Source organism: Genypterus blacodes, unplaced genomic scaffold, assembly GCF_046128005.1.
Source record: "Genypterus blacodes isolate CSIRO-AG114 ecotype Tasmania unplaced genomic scaffold, CSIRO-AGI_Gbla_v1 ptg000022l_1, whole genome shotgun sequence".
NCBI lineage: Eukaryota > Metazoa > Chordata > Actinopteri > Ophidiiformes > Ophidiidae > Genypterus > Genypterus blacodes.
Genome location: NW_027466835.1, coordinates 2,881,855 through 2,905,696, shown reverse-complemented (window position 1 = coordinate 2,905,696; position 23,842 = coordinate 2,881,855). Strand labels below are relative to the sequence as shown.

General features: G+C 42.1%; 4 protein-coding genes across 4 annotated transcripts; 2 read left to right on the top strand and 2 right to left on the bottom strand.

Annotated features, from left to right (window-relative positions):
• The first annotated feature begins 610 nt into the window (after positions 1 to 610).
• LOC142992433 (ran GTPase-activating protein 1-like) lies at positions 611 to 9,569 on the top strand. The gene is made up of 16 exons (XM_076142862.1): positions 611 to 812; positions 2,137 to 2,256; positions 2,476 to 2,603; positions 3,152 to 3,211; positions 3,727 to 3,906; positions 4,240 to 4,374; positions 4,755 to 4,913; positions 5,141 to 5,254; positions 5,652 to 5,751; positions 6,084 to 6,168; positions 6,421 to 6,562; positions 7,043 to 7,156; positions 7,323 to 7,428; positions 7,787 to 7,875; positions 8,026 to 8,147; positions 8,390 to 9,569. Exons 2-16 carry the CDS (start codon positions 2,145 to 2,147, stop codon positions 8,469 to 8,471), a joined length of 1,728 nt encoding a protein of 575 aa, XP_075998977.1. The 5' UTR covers positions 611 to 812; positions 2,137 to 2,144; the 3' UTR covers positions 8,472 to 9,569.
• A 1,192-nt stretch (positions 9,570 to 10,761) lies between these two features.
• Positions 10,762 to 13,202, bottom strand: pdap1b (pdgfa associated protein 1b). Its single transcript, XM_076142863.1, has 6 exons — positions 13,053 to 13,202; positions 12,760 to 12,851; positions 11,984 to 12,091; positions 11,523 to 11,644; positions 11,230 to 11,381; positions 10,762 to 10,989 (listed from the first exon to the last, which is right to left on the bottom strand). The coding sequence occupies exons 1-6, from the start codon at positions 13,063 to 13,065 to the stop codon at positions 10,934 to 10,936; spliced, it is 543 nt and encodes a 180-aa protein (XP_075998978.1). The 5' UTR covers positions 13,066 to 13,202; the 3' UTR covers positions 10,762 to 10,933.
• Positions 13,203 to 13,598: 396 nt separating this feature from the next.
• Positions 13,599 to 15,967, top strand: bud31 (BUD31 spliceosome associated protein). Its single transcript, XM_076142960.1, has 4 exons — positions 13,599 to 13,799; positions 14,297 to 14,419; positions 14,774 to 14,940; positions 15,319 to 15,967. Exons 1-4 carry the CDS (start codon positions 13,706 to 13,708, stop codon positions 15,367 to 15,369), a joined length of 435 nt encoding a protein of 144 aa, XP_075999075.1. The 5' UTR covers positions 13,599 to 13,705; the 3' UTR covers positions 15,370 to 15,967.
• Positions 15,968 to 17,846: 1,879 nt separating this feature from the next.
• Positions 17,847 to 23,427, bottom strand: smcr8a (Smith-Magenis syndrome chromosome region, candidate 8a). The gene is made up of 3 exons (XM_076142959.1): positions 22,308 to 23,427; positions 20,348 to 22,075; positions 17,847 to 18,705 (listed from the first exon to the last, which is right to left on the bottom strand). The coding sequence occupies exons 1-3, from the start codon at positions 22,907 to 22,909 to the stop codon at positions 18,246 to 18,248; spliced, it is 2,790 nt and encodes a 929-aa protein (XP_075999074.1). The 5' UTR covers positions 22,910 to 23,427; the 3' UTR covers positions 17,847 to 18,245.
• Between the last annotated feature and the right edge of the window lie 415 nt (positions 23,428 to 23,842).

Genomic DNA, 23,842 nt, shown 5'->3' with positions numbered 1-23,842 from the left:
GATCATGGTGACCTCAAGTACTGTCTGAAATATTACAATTACAACTCACGAAGAAGAACAACAGCAACAGCAAAGACGACGACAACGACAACAAGAAGACATAGTGTAGTAAAAAATGATGAACAATACAATAACAGAAAAACAGATATCTACAGTGTATATTCTAAACGTCTATACACCATTACTGCTTTAACACAAATTGAACATCAACAATCTTGACCTTACTGCGTCTCAATAGCCAGCCAGTTGTAAACCATTGCTACAATGAAACCGTTTTTATCTGTATGTCTTTTCCGTTTTTGTGTACAAATGTAAAGTGGGCACATTGCTCATTTGGAGTCAAAAATAGTTGAACTTGGAGGCAGACGAGACATGTACACAAGCCAATAAGAAGAAAATAAGCAATTGGGAAAGGGGCTGAAAATAAGGCTTGTCACTACAGCAGCCTTGATTGAGCGAAGGTAAAACAGTTGTTTTGCAGTTATATAAACAAGTCACAATAGGAGAGTGGCCTATCCACTGTAATAGGGACAATGCAGAAAGAATGTCTTTATGAGACTGGTGGAACAGTCTGGAAGGGTTCATTTGTTTCACGCAAATGTATTTGTACGTGTCACTGAGGCCGAAGAAAAGATGTACATGAACGCCCCATCTCAGTTAGTTGAACTACAAATCCCTTGTCCCCCGACTCGATGTGGTCGTCCTGCTATATGGTGTGTGTGTGTGCGTGAGTGTGTTGCTTTTGGGGTTTGAACGCCAGGAGTGAGCGGGAGTGTGTCACTACTAGATTCAACCGGCACGACAGTGTTGTGGTAAGGCTTTTATTTATGGTTTGGGGTTAGTTCATATAATCGGCTAGATATTTAGTAACGTTTGTGATGAAAACCAATTACCTGATATGTGAAATGAACGCAGTTAGCGACCGGTTACCCATTTACGAAGTCAAAGGCCGAGCTAGCGGCCATGCTGTCCCTGTGAGCCAGCCAGCTAGTCAGTCGTCTCCTTCATATCCTGCTCTAATGTATGAATTACAGCGAACGGTGCTACAAGACAGAAACCTAAGCAGCAGTCAAACGGGCAAACTGCTTCTGAATACTTGGGTTTGGGTGTGGGTGTGTCAATTTCAGCCAAATAACACTCGGCTAACTTTAGCATAATGCAAAACGAACGAACGTCTCTGAAAACTTCTGATAGCGCTGCCGGTGTGTTCAGACAGCAAAACACAGCATATGCCTCTCCCTGAACCCAAACACAGATCAGAACGCAACATTTTAGATTAATTGATGTTATATGCCATAAGTAGTTTATCATTTTAAGAATTAGCTTTTTATGAATGTTTTAGAACGTGTGCGCATTATCCAGTAACATCTGTGGGAACTGGGTACGGTTTGGTGTTGTAAAGGCTCATGACGGACAACAGATGAGTAGTAGCTGATAATGACAATAACAAGGAATATAACATTTAAAGAATAATTAAGACATCACCAATGAACTAATACCTCACTGAAGAAATTTTATAACATCACATGGAAATTGTCAAACACAGAATGCACACTCAATGGTTGCAGTTCTCAATTCCTCAGTTTTTAATCTAATCCGCTGTTCAGGTCAATTGGAAATCTGTTCAGATCTGTTCAAATTCTGATTAAAAGCTGTGTTTCTTCATCACAGATTTGATATATAAATTATTACCGCACTAATTGTAAATGTGCTAAATATAAGAGAAGACGTTGCCACACATCCAAGCATCTTATTCAGTTGGACTCTGCAAGATGTCTGCAAGCTTGTGTGTTTTCTTGGCTTCTGCTGGAACCCAGTAAATGATGGTGCTGATCTATATTTAGGCTGATCTACCAGACTAAATGATGTATATGCTCGGGCAATCGGCACATTTTTACACTTGTTCTGTTCATGGTGATTGTTCCTTCAATGAAAACGACACCATCGGCTGCGGTGTAGCGTTTGAGCTGAGCTCTCCTGTAAGGAATATACCGTAGTTACTGTATTCTTTGTGTTTGGTAGTTGTTTTTACTTCTGACTCTGAGGAAGCTGATCCGGTTTGATGGCAACATTTGGCTGCAGGTGCAATCATGATCATGAAGCAACAAAAAAGGAAATCCTGTTTTTCTCGTCCAGGCTTCCTGATGGCGACAGACAGTGTTGCGCAGTTGGCCAAGTCTCTGGCCAAGACTACAGTTGACGCAGGAGAGCTGAGCTACAAGGGTCTGGGACTAAAACTGGACGATGCTCAGTCTGGTGAGGTTCAGCTGTCATTCACTGTTTACTCACTGTTCATTCACTGACCCCAGGAGAAACCCTGTCTACACCCTACTAAAGCTTAATCAAGTCACTTACACATGCACCAGTCTGAATGGCTTTTCAGCTGTATTCTTTTATCTTCCTTCCTTTTCATACCTTCCCTATTTTTACTTTTTTTTGTTTTGCTATGTCCAACACCCCATTTTCTGTTTTCAGTGGAGGAGATGGTGACAGAGATCCAGGCCTTCCAGGGTTTAAAGGCCCTCAGGTTAGAAGGGAACACTATAGGCGTGAAAGCAGCACAGGCCATCGCCAAGGCCCTGGAGACGAAGAGTGAGCTCAAGGTTAGGAGTTCTCCTTGTTTATGTCACAAGTCATCATTTGTAATTAATTTAACGCTAAATCAAAGACCCATTGTACGCCCTACATTATGTTGCAATCACAGTATTTTGATTAATGTTGACATTCGATGATGAGACTTGCATGTGCGTGCTTGTTTTCTGGATCCTGCCTTTATTGTGATTGGATCGCAGTAGGAAGGCCATTGCACAATTTAGGCCCAACGTCCCTCCTTTCTCTGTGAACAATCATCGTCCATATTAGAGAAAAGTGTTTTCCGTCACTGTTTGTTCCAAAGGGAAATATCCTTTCACAGCAGGTTGGGACTCCTATTCAAATAACTCATGAGTGAAATATATCCCTTTTTTGGGGGGGATACTTATGACACCGTTCTAATCACAGTACGAGTATACATACAGTATTGTATTCTGAATGTGTGATGTGTAGATATAAAAGAATTGTATTGTCATATTTCAAGTTGACTGTCCATGGTCTGTACTGTTTGGTTCAATTTTTCAAGTATTTAAAAGTCAGCATTGTTTCTTTGCCTCAGAGTTGCTTTTGGAGTGACATGTTCACAGGCCGCCTGCGCGCTGAGATCCCTCCTGCCCTGGTAAGACTTCCTAGTCTTTTATATTGACCTCCACCTGAAAACAAATTCTATCATTATGATTTCGCCAGGATTTTCCCGTTTGTCAAATTCAGTTTTCTGTCCAGGTTCCTTCAGATGTTATGTTAATATCTGAAAATGTTCCGTGGCCCACCCAGACCTTTAATCCCAACTCTGATCGACACATCAATGAAAAATAACACGTACTTTAAATCACATAGCTTTGTTTTTATAAGATCTGATTACTTATTTAAATGTAGATATTTGATGGTAATTTCAAACTTAATTACAAAATTTAAAATTAAAATCCTTTATTTATAGATGGTAAATGATCTCTCACATTGCTCTACACACCAATCCTCTATTTATGTAATCTGATAATATCTAAATATGATAACATAATCCAGGATCTAGTCAGGGTAAAGTTCAGTATCTAGTTTATGATCACGTTTATAACTACAAGGTTAGTGCTTCATAAATTTCCCATTACATCTTTTAATTATTGATCTCTGTTGTAGAACTCCCTGGGTGATGCTCTGATGATGGCGGGTGCCAGGCTGACTGTTTTGGACCTCAGCGATAACGCATTTGGCCCAGATGGAGTGAAGGGCATCGAGAAATTACTGAAGAGCACCACCTGCCACACATTGCAGGAACTACGACTCAACAACTGTGGCATGGGCATCGGAGGGGCAAAGGTGAGTGACGCTAGTGCCTTAATCATTGTAAGGAGTTTCTCTTCATTGATGGGTCGTAAAATCAGAATAATTACATTACATTACATTACATTACATTACGATCATTTGGCAGACGCTTTTATCCAAAGCGACTTACATTACATCATATTACCACCCTTCGCAGAGGGGGGAGCAATTGAGGGTTCGGTGCCTTGCTCAGGGGCACCTCGGCAGGGACTCGAACCGGCAACCCTCCGGTTCTTAAGCGGAAGCTCTACCCACTCAACTACTGCCTCACACTAGGGAATCAATTAGTGAATTAATTCTCTTCACATCCGCTTATTGAATCCACAGGTCTTGGCCACGTCTTTGATCGAATGCCATAAAAACTCCAGTGCAGACGGCTCCCCCCTCAGACTAAAGGTGTTCATTGCAGGCAGGAATCGACTGGAGAATGATGGAGCCACTGCCCTCGCTCAGGCCTTCCAGGTACCACATGCATACAGCCATCTCTAGCCCTAATCAATCAGTAACTATTTAAACTAGTGGGGTTCACGTTCCGCTCCAGAGTTTATATGCATGCAAAGCATCTCCTCAAACTCTCTCATTAGACCTGGACTTAACTACTAAACTTGAAAGCACCCTCACAGAGCGTTATGGTGAAAGCAAAGTGTGACATGATGAACGCTGCATGTTGTCATGTTTTCTCTGATACTTTTGCAGCATGATAACCATTGTTGATCAGCTTAGCTCTCAAGAAACAAATCCCCTTGAGTCCACTCTTCTAGACAAATGACGTTCTTGTATAATACATTATGATTGTGTGAAGGTTGTTGTCTGTATCTTACCGGCACCATTTGTTTTCTCAGTTGATGGGCAGTCTGGAGGAGATCCACGTGCCCCAGAATGGCATCAACCATCCCGGTGTGACGGCTCTGGCCACAGCTATTCAGCACAACCCAGGCCTCCGGGTCCTCAACCTTAATGACAACACCTTCACCGAGAAGGGCGCCACTGCTATGGCTCAGGTGACAGCAGTGTGCATGTTGTTGACTGTGAGATCCTTAGAAAAAGATACAATAAATAAAGAACTTTAGGGTTGAACCAATCCTCAAAACTTATAATTAGGAGAATTAGAATGAACCGTTCCTCGTCAGTCATATGCCAATTTGCTTCTATTGTTGTGTGAGCTTTTGTATGTGTTTTGTGGGTGCTTGGTGTAGTGTGTGGTAACTGTGTTTCGTGTCCTCCACAGGCCCTAAAACACTCGCGCTGCATCCAGGTGATCAACTTTGGGGACTGTCTGGTGCGGTCAGTAGGAGCCAAGGCATTGGCAGAGACTATTTCAGAGGGACTACCGATTCTCAGGGTCAGTGAGCTACAGCACTTCATACAGATAAAGACACTGCTCAACACACACACACACACACACACACACACACACAGTTCACACCTACCAATGAAATCCTCTCGAATGATCTGATCTCAAATTGACAGTCATGTGTAAAGCCAACCACCAAACTTTTAACAATTTGATCATTCAGTTTATTCAGAGGTGACCTCACTATTATTGTTGTAGTTTTAAACATTTCCTGAACGCATTAGACCACAGTTGTTATTTCTGCAAAGGGTTTGTCTTTTTCTCTCCTCTCCAAGGTGTCATCTTAGTGAAGTCACTGAACATCTGACACAAGCGTGTATGTTTCCATCCTGATTTATGCCGACGTGTCTCAGTGGTCTGTTTTCTGATTTGTGCATTCTAACAGGAGCTGAATCTGTCATTTGGGGAGATTACAGAAGAAGCTGCTTTGGCGGTGGGACAGGCAGTAAGAGACAAGGATCAGCTGGAGAAGCTCGACCTAAATGGTATAAACATGCGATGAAAAAATAGTTTCCGCTCCTTGTATGCTTCTTATAGATTTGATGTGGTTTTTATGAGATTCAAAATTGACAGGATTTTAAGTTTCAAGTTAGGAAAGTTTTTACACAAAAAGTAAACAACTTTATTCAAAGAAATGTAAAATTATAAGTAAAAAGAGGAAACTGCTTTTGGTTTGGGTTTCAGGCTCTTCTACACAGCTTTATTTGGATTTTGTGATTTTTCATTTAAATCACCTATTTGAATTTTATCTAACTCTGTCTCATTAGTTATTTTGTACCACACTACACCGTTTTAAACCGCTCCCTTTGCGTTCCAGGAAACTGTATCGGAGAAGATGGTTGCAACACTCTTAGAGAAATCATGGAAGGCAACAACATGGGAGACCTTCTAGGATCACTGAGGTAGGAACACTTTGCACTTTAGCCCCTGGGGAACTTTATGAAATTCATCCCTTTATTCTCTATGTACTTCTCCTGGTCGGGGTCACAGCGGACTGGAGCTTCTTCAAACATGCACAGCTGTCTCACATACATATTAAACTTCTAATGCTTGTCAGCTTTTACATTTTCTATGACCGTTTTCCACTTTGTCCTCTGCTCCTCGGCTATATGAACACATTTCTTATGAATGAGCTCTGTTGTGATTTTCCTCAGTGATGACGAGGGTGACCCAGAGGACGATGAAGACGAGGATGAAGATGAGGAAGATGATGATGATGAAGATGAGGAGGAAGTGGACGATGAAGAAGTTGAGGAGGAGGAGGAGGAAGAAGAAGAAGAGGAGGAAGAGAACACGGTGAGAGGAATGTGGGAAAATCTAGTCAGCTATAATACTGCCAGTAGCCAATCAGCTTGTTCAAGATAGACGTGCTGTTCTTAAATGACAAGACTTCAGCGTAAATCAAACAAAACTGTATTAACTCCATTATTTAACAGAGGACACAGGAATACTTGCATGTTGACATGTTGCCCAAATTATGACTAAACAGAGCTGTTACCAGAACAATTGTCAGTTTTACACCAGACTATGCAAAACAGTAAACAATGGAAGTTAGTCCGACATGACTCACTTTCCAGTTTAAACAGTTTCGCACTGCATGGGTACAAGTGTAGAACTCTTGTTGCTGACATAATCATGTTATTTGGCTTTGTCTGCTGTATCTATCTATCCATCTAAAGAGATGACATGTTTGATTGAAAGGCCACGCTAGCTGTTCTCTGTATGTGTTTGTTGCTTTGGTTTTGTTGACCTTTTGACCTTTCACTCCCTCCAAAGATGTCCACTCCATCAGTGACTCGGCCCCCAGATGTCTCCTCCTTCCTCAGCTTCCCATCCCCAGACAAACTGCTCAGACTGGGAGCAACGAGAGCTCTAATTATCGAGCAGCAGGTATACACACACACACACCCAAGTGTACTGACACATGCTACTACATGTTCCATCGTCTGGTGAGAAGGCAGCTGGAGAAGGCAGAGGATCAGAACAAACAAATGCATGAATAGAGCTTGTGTCTGTTTATTTGTTGTACTTTAAGCATGTTGGTCTCTGTGGTTAGGTGGATGTTTCAGATGCTGCCAAAACAGCCGAAGCCTTCCTCAAGATCTCGTCGGTGTATAAGGAGGAGAACAACGAAGTGAAGAATGCAGTGTTGGAGAGCATCGGTGAGAACAAAACATGCATGCATGCTTTGATTAGACTGTGACATGTTGTAGCTGAAGGAGCAATAATTGCTTTGTCTTACATCAGACCACGTTTGGTTTTAATGTAACTCACAATGAAACCACAACACACGGCAGATGTTTTACAATTATTTAATGTTTTGACGAGAGGTAACTCTAACTCCACATTTTAGAGTGAGGGTCCTACCTACAGTAAATCACTTTAATGAGTAGTGCTCCAGTGAATAAAATGAATTCTGTGTTTTGCCTGTGCCAGTGTTGTTTTAAAGTGAAACTAAATATTTTTCTCCTGAAGGTATTGGAATAAAAGTTTTTAATAAACATGTACTTTCTGTCACAGATGCACTTCTGAAGAAAGCTTTTGCCACACCTTCCTTCCAGGGCTATACCTTTGTGTCATCCTTGTTAGTGCTGCTTGGACTTCTCAAGGTACCTTTTTTTGTGGATGCCACACATTCATCAAACTCTAATACAATCTGCTTCTTTTTATGTGTGCTTATATTATCCATATTTACATTCCCTCTCAATGCTCCGCCCTCATTTCTCCTCGCCTGCTTTGCGGTCCGTCCGGCCTTTCAGAGTGAGGACAAAGTCAAACCCATGCTGTTGGTCCCTGGCCACCTCCAGGCTTTGGAGCATATCGTTCAACAGGATTACTTCCCCAAGGAGAATGTTGCTGTACTGGAGGCATTCATGTCCCGGTAAGGACGTGACAGAGTGAGCCAATCACCAGGCAGCTTTCAAAACACTGAATGCCACCTACCTCGAGGAATAAAGCATCTTAACGAATGTCTCTTCATGAGCGCAGTGCCAGTTTTACTCCCACTGTTTATGATAAATGTTTATTACTATTTGTTTGAAGGTTTATTATAAAGTAACATTCCATTGCTGTTGACAATTACTTGACATTTTGCCGATATGAAGTTTTTGCTATGATTCACAGAAACAGTCAGGCCTTGGAGTCATGTGGTAACACCAAAAACCATCTCCAGTCCACGCTGCTGAGAGTCAGGTCTGATATCTGAGGATTGTGGGCAAGCAAACAGACTATTAACCTTTTCCCACACAACTGATGAACATTTGGGAAGCGGCACATATGACGTGAAGTTTGAAGGAGACAAAGCAAAAGTGGCGTTTCAGGATGTCCTTAATATCAACAACATACCTTCAAGACGCTATTAACCACCGAAAAGCACTGATAAGTGGCAACAGTCACTTCATTTTCATTGTAAACTGTTGTATATTTTATATTTACCATAGTCACGGTTTTATATTGTAATTAAATATTAAAACTCTTAAAAATGCTAAAACAATGTTTAAACAAGGAATGTTCACTGCTAAAAGCATGGAGGAAAAACAAGTCTGACTGATATTTGACAGTTCATTTAATAATGAACAATTGTTATGGAATGTAAACTAATAAATAAATTGCAACTTAGCAAAATGGACTGTTAACCTTGAGACAACGCAAAAATAAGAATACTAAAATTTGACAGTCACTTCCTCTTGGAACCAGTACTTCTTGGCGTCTTTGTGACATAAGATCAATAAGTGACCGTATCTGTTGTGTTGTGTCTGTTTTCCCAGTCCTGAAGAAATGCATCAGACAGTTGCTGGACATTTAGTAGAAGATTGTGATGCTGCTGCTGCTGCTGCTGCAGCTGCATTGTCCTGTTGTAAGGACAAATGATGTTGCGCTCCATTTAGCTCACTGCACAAAAGTGAAGTTGGGCACTGCTAACACCATCACACTGAGCCCACCCTCATAGGAAACCATCCCACAACAACAACATAACACATTTGATACTTATTGAAGCTATGCAACAACGATGCCAAGAAGAAGTGGCTGCAAGAGGCGACCACACACCTTCAATAAAGTGACTAGTAAAACTTCAGAATTGCTGTTGTGTAGTTTGACAGTATTACTTGCATGTTCAATAACATTGTGGTTATGATATTGTTTGCTACATTATTAAATGACTGTTCAAATAATTCAGTTAGGTTTAGGATTTCCCCCCTCTATATATTTAGCACAGAGGAGCAAAAGGGAGAAAATAAATTTAACCTTATAGTAAAGCATATTTGGATTTGCTTTGCCAAAATAAAATGTACCTACAACATCAGATGTCCTCTGCTGTCTTATCTTAATTCCAACCTTAGGTCCTGATATGAGCTTAACTGAAATTAAATAATATTGGGAGACTATTTTAAAAAGAACATACAACTCCTGTGTTACCTTGATTTTGATCAGTTGATTTGATTAATTGGATATCTTTATATTTTATTCAGCTGAACATTACATTCTCTTCTTTGGCATGGACATTTTTCTTCATGTCTCCAGCTGATCCAGGATATCAGCCATGTACATCATAGCCTGGCTCTAAGCTCCCCTTTCTCCTCATGCATATCAACTTCTCCTGCCACTGGAGTCACCTTAGTGTATAATGGTGCTTGGGTCATAGAATCCTCTATTTTTGCATATTCCTGATTGATCTCAGTCAGAGGCCTTTAGTTTTATTATTAATTGCCCACTGCACATCTAGGCTCGTCAACTACTAATCTCTCCAGGGGCCTCATCAAGCTCTCTGAACTCTGTCCATGCTTTCTGGAAAACAATCTTTCTCCGGAACTATGAGCCTTGTTTCTTCCTGTAATCTAGCCTCAGCTCACGTCCTTTTGCCTAGACAGCTGTCAGACAATCTCTCCCTGTAAACTTTATACTTTAGCAGAACAAAAGTCAAGCTGCAACTGTTTCAGCCCATTTTGATATTAACATTATTGCACCATATCAACCTAGTTTGTTGGATTTCACCGATAATCCAGATAGCTGTAGTTTGGGTAAACTGGACACCAAGTTGCCTGTAGGTGAGTCTGAATAAGGCCAAGTTTTCTATGTGACCGACGGGTGACCTGTCCATCATGTACCTGCCTCTCACTCAGTGAATGCTGGGACGCAGCCCTGTATCCCTGCACTAGATAGCAGGTATAAAGCATGGATGGATGGAATAAACAAAATTAAGACATGACCAGACAAGTTTGAATTGTTTCTTCATATTAATCTGAAGCATCTCAAGGATTCTGTTATATACAGTGTATGACACCCCACCCCCACCCCACCCCCACCCCCAACCCCCACCTCCTAAACAAAGGCATAGCTCAATTAGCAAAGTTGGAACTTTACCATTACAAATACCATACATCTATCATAGGCCGTATGAGCTTATGTTAGACGAGAGACATTCCAAGTTAAAGTGAAAATTGATCAATTGTACCCTTATGTCCCTGGAGAAGCAACAAACCAATTATTGCGTGCCAAAATATACACAACCCCCCTTTCCTGTTGACTCGTCACCCATGTTCCAAAAGGCCATATGCTACAGTAAATGTCATATTCTTCTTCATAGCTCTTCCTTTTAAAAATAGTCAGATATACTTTATATATAGTGGAAGTCCAAGAGTGTGTGCATTGCTTCTGGTAAACACTGCATCATTTCAGTGAGAGGGAGTTTATTCCTCTGCCAGCTGCCGCTGCTGCTTCTTTTGCTGTAAGGAGGCACAGGAAACAGACAATCACTTTCACACACATATGAATATTTATTTGCAACAGCTACATACTTAAAGGAAACAGGAAGAAACATTTGCAATAATGTTTTGTATTATCATGGCTACTAAGATTGATTTTAGGCCCTAGAATTCTGTCTTCTTACATACTAACTACATGATAGCATACCAACTGTCCAATACATTCATTAAATATGTTGCACAAATTGGGGGGGGGCTCACCTTTTTTCTCTTGGTCTTTCTTTTTTGCTGCCTCCTCTCTCTGTTTCTTGATGATTGAGAGGCGGGCGAGGTCTGCTTTGGCCTGATCCGTCTTTCCTGCCAAGTGCATCTTCATGTAGTGCTCTTTCGCTTTCTGCTTCTCGATCTCCTCTCTGTGCAGAAGAGTGTGTCGAGGTGGGTAAACAAGAAGACAGTCACACATTTATATCAAGGACTCCAGGATTTTAATGGGACCAACAAGTTGCAACAACAAGAGAGCCATGCCATGTGTCCTTTGGTACAAAATTACAAACCTCTCTCTTCTTGATAACTGCTTGGGTTCATCCAGCTCGATCTGTGTTATTTTCTTGGTTTTCTGAGCAGCTCTGTTGGGGTTCTCAATTTCTATCAGCCCCTCCACCCCTGCTCTCCTCCTCTGCAAACATGGCACACGCGTTCAGACGGTAAACATTAAACATAAACTCCGAATACAACAAGACAAGTCACTGAAATTACATTTACATTTGAAAAAGAAACTTCAATTCAACGTCAATTTGGATTAAACATAATAATTTGATTGGGAAGTTGTTATATCTGCATGGCAATAAACCTTCATTTTTGGCCCTGCACTGTACCTTTGAACATATGTTCATGTACACGTAAAAACAAGTAGTGGTTGTATTTTCAGCCATGAATGTGACAATGCTACAACATTATACAATGAATCAATCAAACAGCAGCATCAAAGCAATATCTGAAGTAGTGTGGCAGCTACCTGGGAATTTTCATCATCGCTGTCCTCAGATCCTGACCCTGGTAGCTTCTCCTCCTCTGCCGCATCAATCTGAGCCGCACCTTCACCCTCACCTGCCTCTTGCTCTTGCTTAACACAAATAACCACAAATAGACAAACATTAGCTCTCAATTAAGCGGCTGGATCCTGGAAATTCAAACAGCGTTTTAAATCACAACCTCCTCCAATGCAGACAGGAAACGGTGCCAGTTTTGATTGAATTTAAAGGATACAACCAGATAATCCTTTGTAAAATTTAAGTGTTTAATGAGTAAGAGGAGATCCTTGTAGGAAACATGACTAATTTACATTTAGATGATCATTGATCGCTGAAAACTAAATAACACAAACTAAATATATTGGATTTGTGGATATGGCCTTAGCCTTAATGCTTAAAAAATTGTAATGTTGGTATCCAACATAACCGTCCATAACCTATTTGCTGGCTGTGCATCACGTTCACAGTTCATATTGTTTATTTGGGCATTGTGGAAATTTCCCATTTTCCTACAAATATGTCAACTGCTTTGATAGTTTGGGCCGCAACCTTAAAGGAGCTCCACGTACAGACAAAGCTATCACAACATTCACTACTGCATTCCTAGACGAACGACAATAACGAACTGGTTTTCACTCCAATCGAACAGCATAGCGGCTGATAGTTCCTCCTCTCCAGCTGAGGGGGGCGCTAATGAGCACTATCAGCTGCTGTCGTATGTTTGATGGTATTTCAACTTTCCGATTCTCACTACACCAACCTTTTTCCTTTCCTTCTCTTCCTTCATCTGGGCGTCTATCTCCTCCGGGCTGGTGTATGTTCGCATACGGCCTTTGTGCCCACCTTTCTTACCTGCAGTAACGACCAGAATGGAAATGACAACTCATACAGACTCACTTGAAGTTTGTGACAGACATGCTTGGTCTTAGTCTCAACACCATTTACAGCAAACAGCCCTTTTTAGCCTTGTTACTCTGAGCGGCTAAGAGCATGCTAACAGACGGAGTAACACTTAATTTAACACACGGTAGGATGTTTAAAGCTTGGCCTTACCTCCTTTTGGCATTTTACCAAACGAAACGTTTAAAATAAACTACCCAACAACTACAAACTGATGGAACACATAAGTGTTAAGGCAGCAGCTCTACTAACTGACAGGGGGCTCAACTCACAGCCAGTAAGCACAATGCTCTGAGCTGTCCAAATATGTGCCTGTAAAAAAATATTGATATTGGATAATGTATAAGTGTTTTTGAGTATTGTGCGCTACAGAAACCGATTTAATCAACGTTCTCATATCTCGTTTATATGTTATATATGTTTTAAAAATACAGTTTTTCTAAATCCGTTTGTTTTCTAAAGGCAATTTGGTAGCATGCTAAAGTGATGCAATATGTGAGGAACGACACCAAGAGAGCGTCAAGAATTTATTTAAGTCCATATTAATTTATTTTTGTATATTAAAACTGTTCTAAATGTTTATCAACACAAGTTAGTATAACGCGTTACGGTAAAATATTTGCCATAAATTGTGAAATGCTGACAAATGCAATATGTTTATTTAACATGGTGACGTTTTTTCGAGGGACCATATATCGAAGTCGGCCCCCTAGTGACGTCAAATGTAAAGGCCCGAGACGGTGTCGCTGAAACACAACGAAAACAACCGGGTCTTTTGTGATATATTTTCTACACTTTAGAGAAAAATGCCCAAAGTGAAAAGAAGTCGCAAGCCTCCCCCAGATGGCTGGGAGCTGATAGAGCCCACACTCGACGAGCTGGATCAGAAAATGAGAGAAGGTAAGCCGATAAACAACTGTTCCGTTGCTCCTCACATTGCTCCGGGGCCGCTCTCAGCCGTGATGGCTGCCGGAGCTAATGAAACGAATTCAGCCTCCAGTCTGTTTTTCTTTCGCTTTGGATGCATTTCTAACACATGTGCCCAACGTGTCTTTCATTTTGGGAAGTATTGGAGATAAATGTTAAACGTTTACTATTCGCGGCTTTCACTAACTCGGTTGACTGACATCTGCCGGCGAAAAGTGTGTAATGCAGGCAGATGAGGCAAGCGCTGATCCTTCTACTTTCACATTCTTCATTTAATATAAATAAGTTTGTCTTTTCCCTTTGAACTCTCCTGGACATTGTTCAAACTCCACCAGTCCAAAATCGATAATCCTTGAGGTTTTACTCCAGCTTGTTTGGAGCATTGTTTACATGTTTTGATGGTAATTTCACACAAAAGCTTAAAGACAGAAGTTTAAAACAAACCATCCTCTTTTCCCTCTGTGCTCCAGCTGAAACAGAGCCTCATGAAGGAAAGCGAAAGGTGGAGTCACTTTGGCCCATTTTCAGGCTGCACCACCAGCGGAGCCGTTACATCTACGATCTCTTCTACAAAAGAAAAGCCATCAGCAGAGGTGAGTAGAGTTTACAACCCTCTCTCTGGAGCACTTCATCTCTAACAATTCCATTTACACATCTTTAGTGTCGATATGTTGGGTTGAAATTCTTCTCCTCGGCACCATATGAGTTTGTTGACTCAAAGAAAAGTTCACTGGTTTGAATATGATGTAAACACAACACAGAAAATAAGATAAGTTGATATAAATCCTCATTTCCCCTCATGTTTCTGCTTCTGGATTACTTGGAACACACAGCCCTTTGAAAGTACGACACTTTGACAAGACTGTTCATGATGCTAGCATTCACGGATCATCTCTGTTTTCCGCCACTGGATGCTAAAGCAGCTTTGTCTCGATGTGTACTTGCAGAGCTTTACGACTACTGTATAAAGGAAGGCTATGCTGACAAGAACCTGATCGCAAAATGGAAGAAGCAGGGCTACGAGAACCTGTGCTGCCTACGCTGCATCCAAACACGAGACACCAACTTTGGAACAAACTGCATCTGCAGAGTCCCAAAGAGCAAGCTGGAAGTTGTAAGTGTATTTAGTGATATCAGAGCGGGAATTTTAATACAATGACGATGATCCCAGTGTGTATTTGTATTTAAGAAGCACTTCAATGTAGACAGTAGACTTGAATCATCTTTTTAAAAAATGGCTTGGTTTGGTCAGGATTACTTATTAAAAGAGGGAGAGAGACCGATGGAGGGACACACTGAATATATAGAGATGGATAGATTGATTGATATGGGGGGAGGGAATTTCAGGTAAACACTGAGCTTCCAGAGATGTAATTCTTAAAACTTGCTTATTGCTTTGCTGTCTGTTAGTAAATACGGAGAAGTCCCATTTGCCCTGTTTGACTCCCAAGCAAATTTGTCCCTAAACATTGCTGTCCTTTGCTCTCCGCAGGGTAGGATCATTGAGTGCACCCACTGTGGATGCAGAGGATGCTCTGGCTGAGGTTTTGGATATCTGCGCTCTTTTTGACAGGACTCATCCAGGCTCTACCTTTGCGCTCTCTCAACTGCGACATCATTCTCTATCATTTTACTCTGCTACATCACCTTCAGCTTCTCCCAATAGGGGTCATTGTCAGTCACTTGAACTACATTGTTAATTCTCCTCTGGTTTAATTTGAACTAGTATGTTGCATGAGTTCATTTCATTATCATACTTGTGGATTTGGATGTTAATGTCTTTGTTAGAGGGGGCCATGTTGTTTCAATTACATTTTTTTACTCATCTTCAAAATCTCACATTAGTTGTTTCTGGATCAAGCCCGTCATTCCAGCTGCAAAGGTCATTTAACTGTAATTGTTTTTTTAATGTCTTTTAAAGAGGGTGGTTGGAGAAATGATTGTTTTTAAAATGTCATTGCTTGCAACTTGCAAACATGATCTCGATCCTTGTATCATTTGAAAATAAAAACGATTATAGTTTATTTTTTCTTGTTTTGTACTCCAAATGAAGTTTAAAGTTTCCTCAAATGGAATCTGTCCACTCACGTCCACAAAGAACAGAATGCTGCAGAATAAACAAATATTCTATTCTTACATCATTTAATTGTTCTATATTCTGTCCACCGCCTTTTCTTTGCTGCTCCAAGCAAGGCAATGAATTTATTCCTGGAATGTTTATTACTCATGAGACATCTCAAATTCAAACACCCACTTATCACCACTGCATCAATTCTTATACACACACATGCAAGTCTGAGTGTTTGCACATTAATGATCTGTAGGTTGTGTAGGCGTTTATAAAAGTATCTCAGTGAGATTCAGCATAATCAACACAATGTTGTCTGCGTCACCAGGCAAAACAAATCATTTCAAATAATTTAATGGAATGACCTAACATTGTCAACATTACACAAAACACAATCACCACATGGTTCATTAAAAACACTGGAAATCTCACGTGTGCTTGACTCAAAGCAACAAGTCAACATGGTGCCCCCCAATGATTCCACATAAAGGTACATATATGTACAGTACTTGACCCAGACATGACAGCAACTTAAGGACACTGAGTGACAACACACTTAAGCACATTGTGGTATGGCTTATTCAGATTACATTCACCTTTTTGCATTTGAGACAATCACTGAAGCAACATTGAATTCGCATTCTTGTGGGTAAAATGCAAAAATAAGCCCAGGAACAAGACTTTGCCTCGTTCAGAGCCGGAGGGAGCGCAGCCGTAATCCTACATTACTTGACCTGTCACGTCGAAATTCTGACCATGCAGCCAAAAGTCAATTTACCATTATAGATTACAGATTATGGTTCCATTACTCAGTGCCGGGAGGGGGAATAATATGTCACAATAAGCGAGACACTTCTTCACAGTTGTTTTACTGGCCGATGTGACAGAACTTGAAAGTACCTACCTATCTACAGAAAATCTGACCGTGATGAATTTCCTAACTTAATAAATAAGGAACAATGGTGAAGTGTTCCTAGCACATGTGAGTGAGGACTGAGTGTGTGAGGCTTTCTCCAGCAGCCCTCTGCAGTCATGTTTCTGATGGCACATGAAATCAGTTTTTCATAATTGTCTCAGTAAAAGCTTCTCTAATTGTTCAACATCTCTCATCCAATCAGTTCATCAGATACAACGAAACAAATGTTAGCAATACTGTGACTCATCCTGGCACGAAACAATCTCATGCTGACACCACAACACTCATACAGCTTTAAGACAACAGTGAAATTCATTACATTTAGGTTTATCTGCTTTGAAATGTTCCTGGGTGAGTACTAGTATCCATGACAACATTCACCTGCAGTGACTAGCAGCTGCTGGCAACTATCTCGTGTGTGTGCGTGTGCGTGTGTGCGTGCGTGCGCGCTTCTGTGTGTGTCTGTGTGTGTCTGTGTGAGATAGTGATGATGTCAATTTTCTGGACATGCAATATCACATGGAGCGGATTACAAGTAATTCACACATGAAACACACTTTCTCATGCATTACCATCACAACCTCAACGTGTACTCCATGCTCTCAGTTCAGTCAAAACTGTTCTGTTAAAATCTGCCGCAACCTATTTGGAATAAAAGTGACCTCATCACGACATAAATGTATGTTAGTATTCATTTGCTAACCAAGGAATAGAAGAAAGAGAGAAAAGCATGGATGAGTGATATATAAAAAAGGAGAGGTAACGATCACACATCCAGCTGTAACGAGTCTACATGGCAAAAACTCCCTCTGATATTAATGAGGTTTCAGAATCGAGTCGGTGAAATAGAACTGTCAGCATACACGAGTTCTATACAATTAACCTGAAAAATGGCATTGAGATTTTAATAACTCTTCAATGATTGGTGGGCGGGTGTTTACAGGGAGCACATGATTTTACCTGCAAGCTGGCTGAGGACAGACCAACTGTTTACACACTGCCATGCTTGCTTTAATTCAGTGTGTGTATGTGTGTGTGTGTGTGTGTGTGTGTGTGTGTGTGTGTGTGTGTGTGTGTGTGTGTGTGTGTGTGTGTGTGTGTGTGTGTGTGTGTGTGTGTTAGTTAACAATATCCCGATGGAAATAGAAAAACATAACAGATGAAAGGCAGCTGTGTGTTTGAGTCTCAACATGCTCTGGACCAACACACACAACTTCACCACTGGGTTACATTCACTTCTGACTCCATTTCCTTTTCTCTGCATGAACGAAAGCACAGCAAGGCAGAGAGAGTACTTTGATAAAACAATAACCAGTGCAGATTTTGTCGGAAACTTAAAATGATATTAGTATTAAGATCACCTTTGGTCCGTTAAAAACACAATGGAAAAGATAATCCCAGTTAAAACACGTGTGGGAATCTCCACAGTATCACACTAGATCTTGTATAAAATGCTGGTTGTGTAGTTAAAACTGAAACTAGGTACCGCTGCACTACCCCCAGCTGCGGGCTGTAGATACTGCTGAGTGATGAGCTGGCTGAGGTAGAGCAGTATCTGGCTGTCCTCCTCACCCAGGCCCAGCTGCTCCTGCAGGAAGCAGCGTCGTCGGCTCTCGACAGCTTCCGCCCCCTCTGAGGAGCTGACCGGCAGATGGAGATGGTGGGTGAAGGTGAAAAGGAAGGCCTTAGCCACCAGGCTGCACAGCGTGCTCTGCAAGTGAAGGAAGTAGGTGGAGCCGTGGCGTATGTAGGTGCGGTGGTCAGCTATGTTGGCGAGGAGGTGGCCGCGATACGGGGGGCAGCGCAGGGTCTTCTGGTCCACATCCAGGATGGAGATGTAGCGACAGTAGCGGGACAGAGAGAACAGTATGCTGGAGCCCACAGGGGAGGCCACTCTGAGGGAAACAGAGAGAGAGAGAGAGAGAGAGATTTGTGTCTTTGCTCTTTATCAAACATCACTATTCTAAAGGAGCTGAGACTCTTACTGTACTCAATTAGGCTGTGTACACATATTGGTCAATTAAATTCCAAAACCTTTCTTTGACATAAGTAAAGAAACCAACTACAGTCACACTGAACTTCTAACGCAAGAGTGAATGTTTAGTGCATAAAATAATCGCGTACTTGTAACCACTCAACTCCTGTGGATAGTGCTTCATTGTTGGAGGTTTGTGATTTCTAGAGGCCTCCATGCTTGTAGTAACGTTGGTAATAAGACTAGTTGTAAATGAGGTGAAATAAGGTACCAATTCTGCTTGTTTCTATAGCAACCTTTTCGTTGTCAATGTGTGTTTCCCGCTCTACAAACGAATAATGGCTGCTTTCTTTTAACTACTTATTAACTACATTCCCTTGGCGTAGTGATGTGGACTCATAGTTATCGGTAAATGTGAAAAATATCAGTAAAGCCAAAGTTAGAGAATCACAATATTCTCAAAACACAAAACACCTCAGACCAACCCTCTTGACTCTGAATGGTTGGTTTCTTATGATATGAGAGAAAAGGAAAATATCTTCATGGTTTCTCAGATTTTAGTTCCGCAATCTATAAACAAATGTTTCCTCAACGTTTTCCAGACCTGAATAATCATATCTGACACTGTCAACAAAAATGGAGCATTATCAGTTTCACAATAGTAGGATTTTCCCACAGGGCTGTTTTGGATTGCATTAGATTGTGCCACTTGTGTGTGCGGTCTGCTTTCAGAGTCAGTGTGTGCTGATTCACAACATTTGATATGTGACAGCGGAGAGAGGATTCAATCTTCTTTCAATACAGTAGCAATTATGTGTAATCATAACCTTCAGCACTGCTATATTCCAATGGAAAATTGATAAGTCCGTCAAGGTGCACCAGCTAGGAAATAACAATCATCACCTGTGTGCGAGAGATGGCACACAATATGCTGCCATCTGTGAATCGTGATCAAAGATGTGTGATTTGTATAAAACGACTGATGAATGTGAGTGTAAATCACCTCCTTTGCACAATCTGAATTTCTACTCTCTGCCTAAATTATGATGCTGTCGCGGCACAAAAGCCAAGATGTGTAATAGAAATTCAAGGACAAACGTATGAGTAGTCTTTGAATAGAGGGCATCCAGCAGTCCTCTGAGTCATCGAGAACTGAGTCAGTCCAGATGAGTAACTCGCTCATGAATTGTAATAATGCAAACTGACATGAATCCTGTCATCACTACACAAAACATGCAGTGCTAGAGATAAATCACTGATCATCAAAATACATCATTTGTCACCTGTTTACATAATCTAGAAAGGCTTTTTATGAAATATCTGTGAAGAACCCAGGGTATCCAAGGAAAGTTAATTTAAGGCAACTGGACTTGAAGACGCTGCAACTCTCATCCTAAAGGCTTCGATACGGCTCCACAGTGGTTCAATCCTGGGAATTCCGACTAGTCTGTTAAAATGAAGAAGCCTTTAGGATGAGAGGTGAAATGTCTTTGAGCCTTTATTAAGCAAGTCCATTTGCCTAAGATTAACATTCCTTGGCTTCTTAGAAGCGTTCAGCCTACCTTTGCAATCCAATGAGTTTCCACCTCTCAAGGTCAGTGAGGGTGAAGGGACTGGACATCCAGGCTTGAACTCTCTCTCCATACTTCCCAGGTCCAGGCACAAAGAGGGCCAGAGCAGCAACCAGCCGGCGTACTCTCCCCTCATCTGTCCCCAGCACCACCAGGGTCCTGCCACTCAGCAAGCACCACAATGCGTGCAAGGCAAAGGGGTACTGCCGCACAAATCTCAGGGCTCCTTGTCCAGCCTTTTTCCTCTGACGCAAGGTCACCACCCCTCCATAGCCCAGAGGCGAGGCTGCCTGTTCAGACCCTGTAGAAGCGCTCATAGTAAAGTCTGACCCATCCTCCACTGAGCAATGTGAAACTGCATCTCCAAGGGAACCTACAGGCAGCTCCAGCCCAGCTGCAGGGCTCTCTGAGCACGGAGAACCTACTGCATAGTCCCCCTTAAGTGGAGGAAGGGCCTGGGGTTCTTTATTTACCACCAGAGTTTGAAAGGGCTGTGGGCAGGATCTTGGGCTCAGATTTGTCAACACCTCTGAGATATCAGTGTCTTGAAGGAGGCCTTCTTGGGCCAGACAGCATGCAGTATCTATTTGAACTAACAACTCAGGCTCCATCTCACAATCCAGCTCTGAGACAGGATCCAAATATACAGGGGTCTGGTCTCCACCCTCATCTTTCCCAGCTGTGGTGTCCATCTCTTCACTGCTGCTATCCCTCTCTGGGTCAGTGTTAGGATCAGGCTCTTGGGTCATGTTACAATCAGAATCAGCAGGTTCTGGTTTCCAAATGGGTATAATCTGATGGTTCTCTGCTTGGCTTGTCGCACTCTTTTCACTGCTAAAGCTTCCTTTGGTCCCATCTGAGCTCTCCTGAGTCTCCAAGGTCTGGTCTGAAGGGGAGGACTCCAGATGGCTGTCAACAAACCCAAGTTCACTCTCTTGGGTGTGACTGGTCTCAGAGGTTGGATCTATCACGTCTGAGGGCTCCAGGGAATCCAACTCTAGAGGTTGAGGAACTAACACAATAGGAGGTGGCTGCAATGCTGTATTACCATCCATAATGTGGTTCACAGCACAGAATGGTTTTAGTTTCCCCCCTTCATGCTCATCTTCTTCCCTGAGATCTTCCTCAAACAGGAAATTGGTAATCCTCTGTTTTCTCCGTAGTGCCCTGTCCAAGCGGAGTGTGTGCAGGTAACACAGTTCCCCCCGGAAATTCTTCTCCGTCTCCTTCAGTAACTCCATAGTGCCGTTGTAGAAAGGCTTATCACATAGCTCCTGAAGAGTCTTCAGGCGTTTGTCGAAACACTTGGCGGACTTTGCTTTGATCAACTGGGGTGTGTAAGACAGCCTGCGCTTGACACCCTCATCTTTATCTTCGTCTTTCTCTCCTCCTTCAGAAAACATACCCTCCCCATCTTCTGCCTTCTCCCCTTTGCCAACATACTTCACCGGGTTGGCAAGAGTGGCATATCTGTCCAATATTGCTTCACACTCACTCAAACACTCTGCCATACACCTCTGGCAGGTGACAGCATGGGGATCTCGACGTGGACAGCGAGGGTAGGAGCTGATCTGTCTCAGCAGGTCTCTGTGTTCGTAGATGCTCTTTTCCACATTTGCAAGCTCATTGGCCTTTTCCACAGCATGAGCGGTGTAGATGCCCTGAGGTTCCGCCTCTCTCTGCAAGCCCTCCTCCTTCTGCAGCACAGAGTGAGTATACCTGACAGGTGAAGACAAAGGAGAACATGTCATTTCTAAAAATCGATGAATTCACTTGTGTTTGCTTGTCTTTTGAATGTAATGGGAGGAATTAATGTTGGCTCCATGAAATGTTCCCAGAAATTACATATTACAAAAAAGTCAATGTACTTCTATATATTTGATGTGTCACAGCTCTTATATACAACGATTTGTATTTACTATTTATTATTGAAATGAGATGTAGCCCTTACTCCAGGTCCCGGAGCTTCCTCTGCAGCTCCTTAGCGAAGGCTCTCCGGTTTCCAGCTTTCAGACACTCGGAGGCCTGGGAGAAGCGCATGGACAGCTCCTCAAACTGCAGCATGATTTTTCTCTCATCCGCAGAGACATATGCCATGCAGAACGGCCGTACAAAGCCCCTTGCCTCTAGGTCGTAAAGCGTCAGGTGATGTACATAGGCAAACGCCCCCTCCTTTGAGTCCCCCAGCACCACCCTCGAGTCCTCCACAAAGCTGAGCCGAGGGTAGCCACTGCCAGGTGGATGGCCAACGAAGGACGCCTGGTAATCCACTGACATAATGCGCAGGGAGAAGTAATTGAGATCGAAGGTACCACAGACTTTGGAGTCATTGGGAATAGTGAGGAGAGGTTGAGGGCCCACCTGCTCAGAAAACTCAGATATGAGAATGAAGTCTTTGGTAAATTTGGCATAAGAGGTTTTGGCCCAGGGATTGGAGTCAACCAGTGGGTGGAGAGGGACAGAGAACTCCTCTGGCAGAGCCCAAGGGTCTGCATTTTTCTGCCCATACTCATCCTCTTTTGTGAAAGCCACCAGGTCAGGTGAGCCTATCATAGTGGTGCTGTGCAAGGCATGAGAAACACAACACACAGCGCACCAGAGCTAAGAGTCATCTGTCAGAGCACGATAGTGGAAGTCAGCCATGCCAATTCAACATATAAAGCTATTATCCTATTTTCTCCCTGTTCTGTCAAAACTGCTGTTTCTTCTGTGAGGCCAAAAGCTGGAGAGGAGCCATACAATATTATATAAATGGAACCTAAATCCTCTTCCTTCCTCAATTGTAAGGACAAAGTGAGACACACACGTAAACACACAAGTCAGTGTCTACAAACAAAAGCAATTATCCTTCGCCAATTACAGCGTCCGGATGGCAGCGGATCGTTCATCGATGCAGCTCGACAAACGTAGGGGCGGCTTTATCCTCCTCTCCACGCACCGTTGCCGTCACGTTATGACAATCCTGGGCGAACGGCGACAGGTTGAACGGCTTGAAACCTCGGATAGATGCAGACAGAGGCGTTACATGTCATTCTTCCCATCCTGAGACGGGCGCCATGTTTACCCAGCTGGTTGTAAGTGTGTCATGTGACGCCCTCCGAAGGAAATCTACCCTTAAACAAAATTGACTAATGTGACTGATTAGTAAATTTAAAATTATTTGAACGTTTAAGTTATCGTATATACTACCTAGAGAGACATATTGTTGCCTTGAGAAATATAATTACATCATAATATATATAAATATATTATATAATATATTACACTTTTTTCTCATCTTACATTCAGATACAACCAATTCGGATGTAAAAGTCAACTGATAACATCCACATTAAGGAGACAGTTTCAATGTTTGTAACCAATGAATTTATTGTCCAAAAATACCTAAACGCCACAATGTGAATTCCGTTTTAGTGTGGATTTTCCCTTTGACGGCTTTCATGAATCACTGCTATTTTGCCAATGCATCGCCAATTTTATGACACG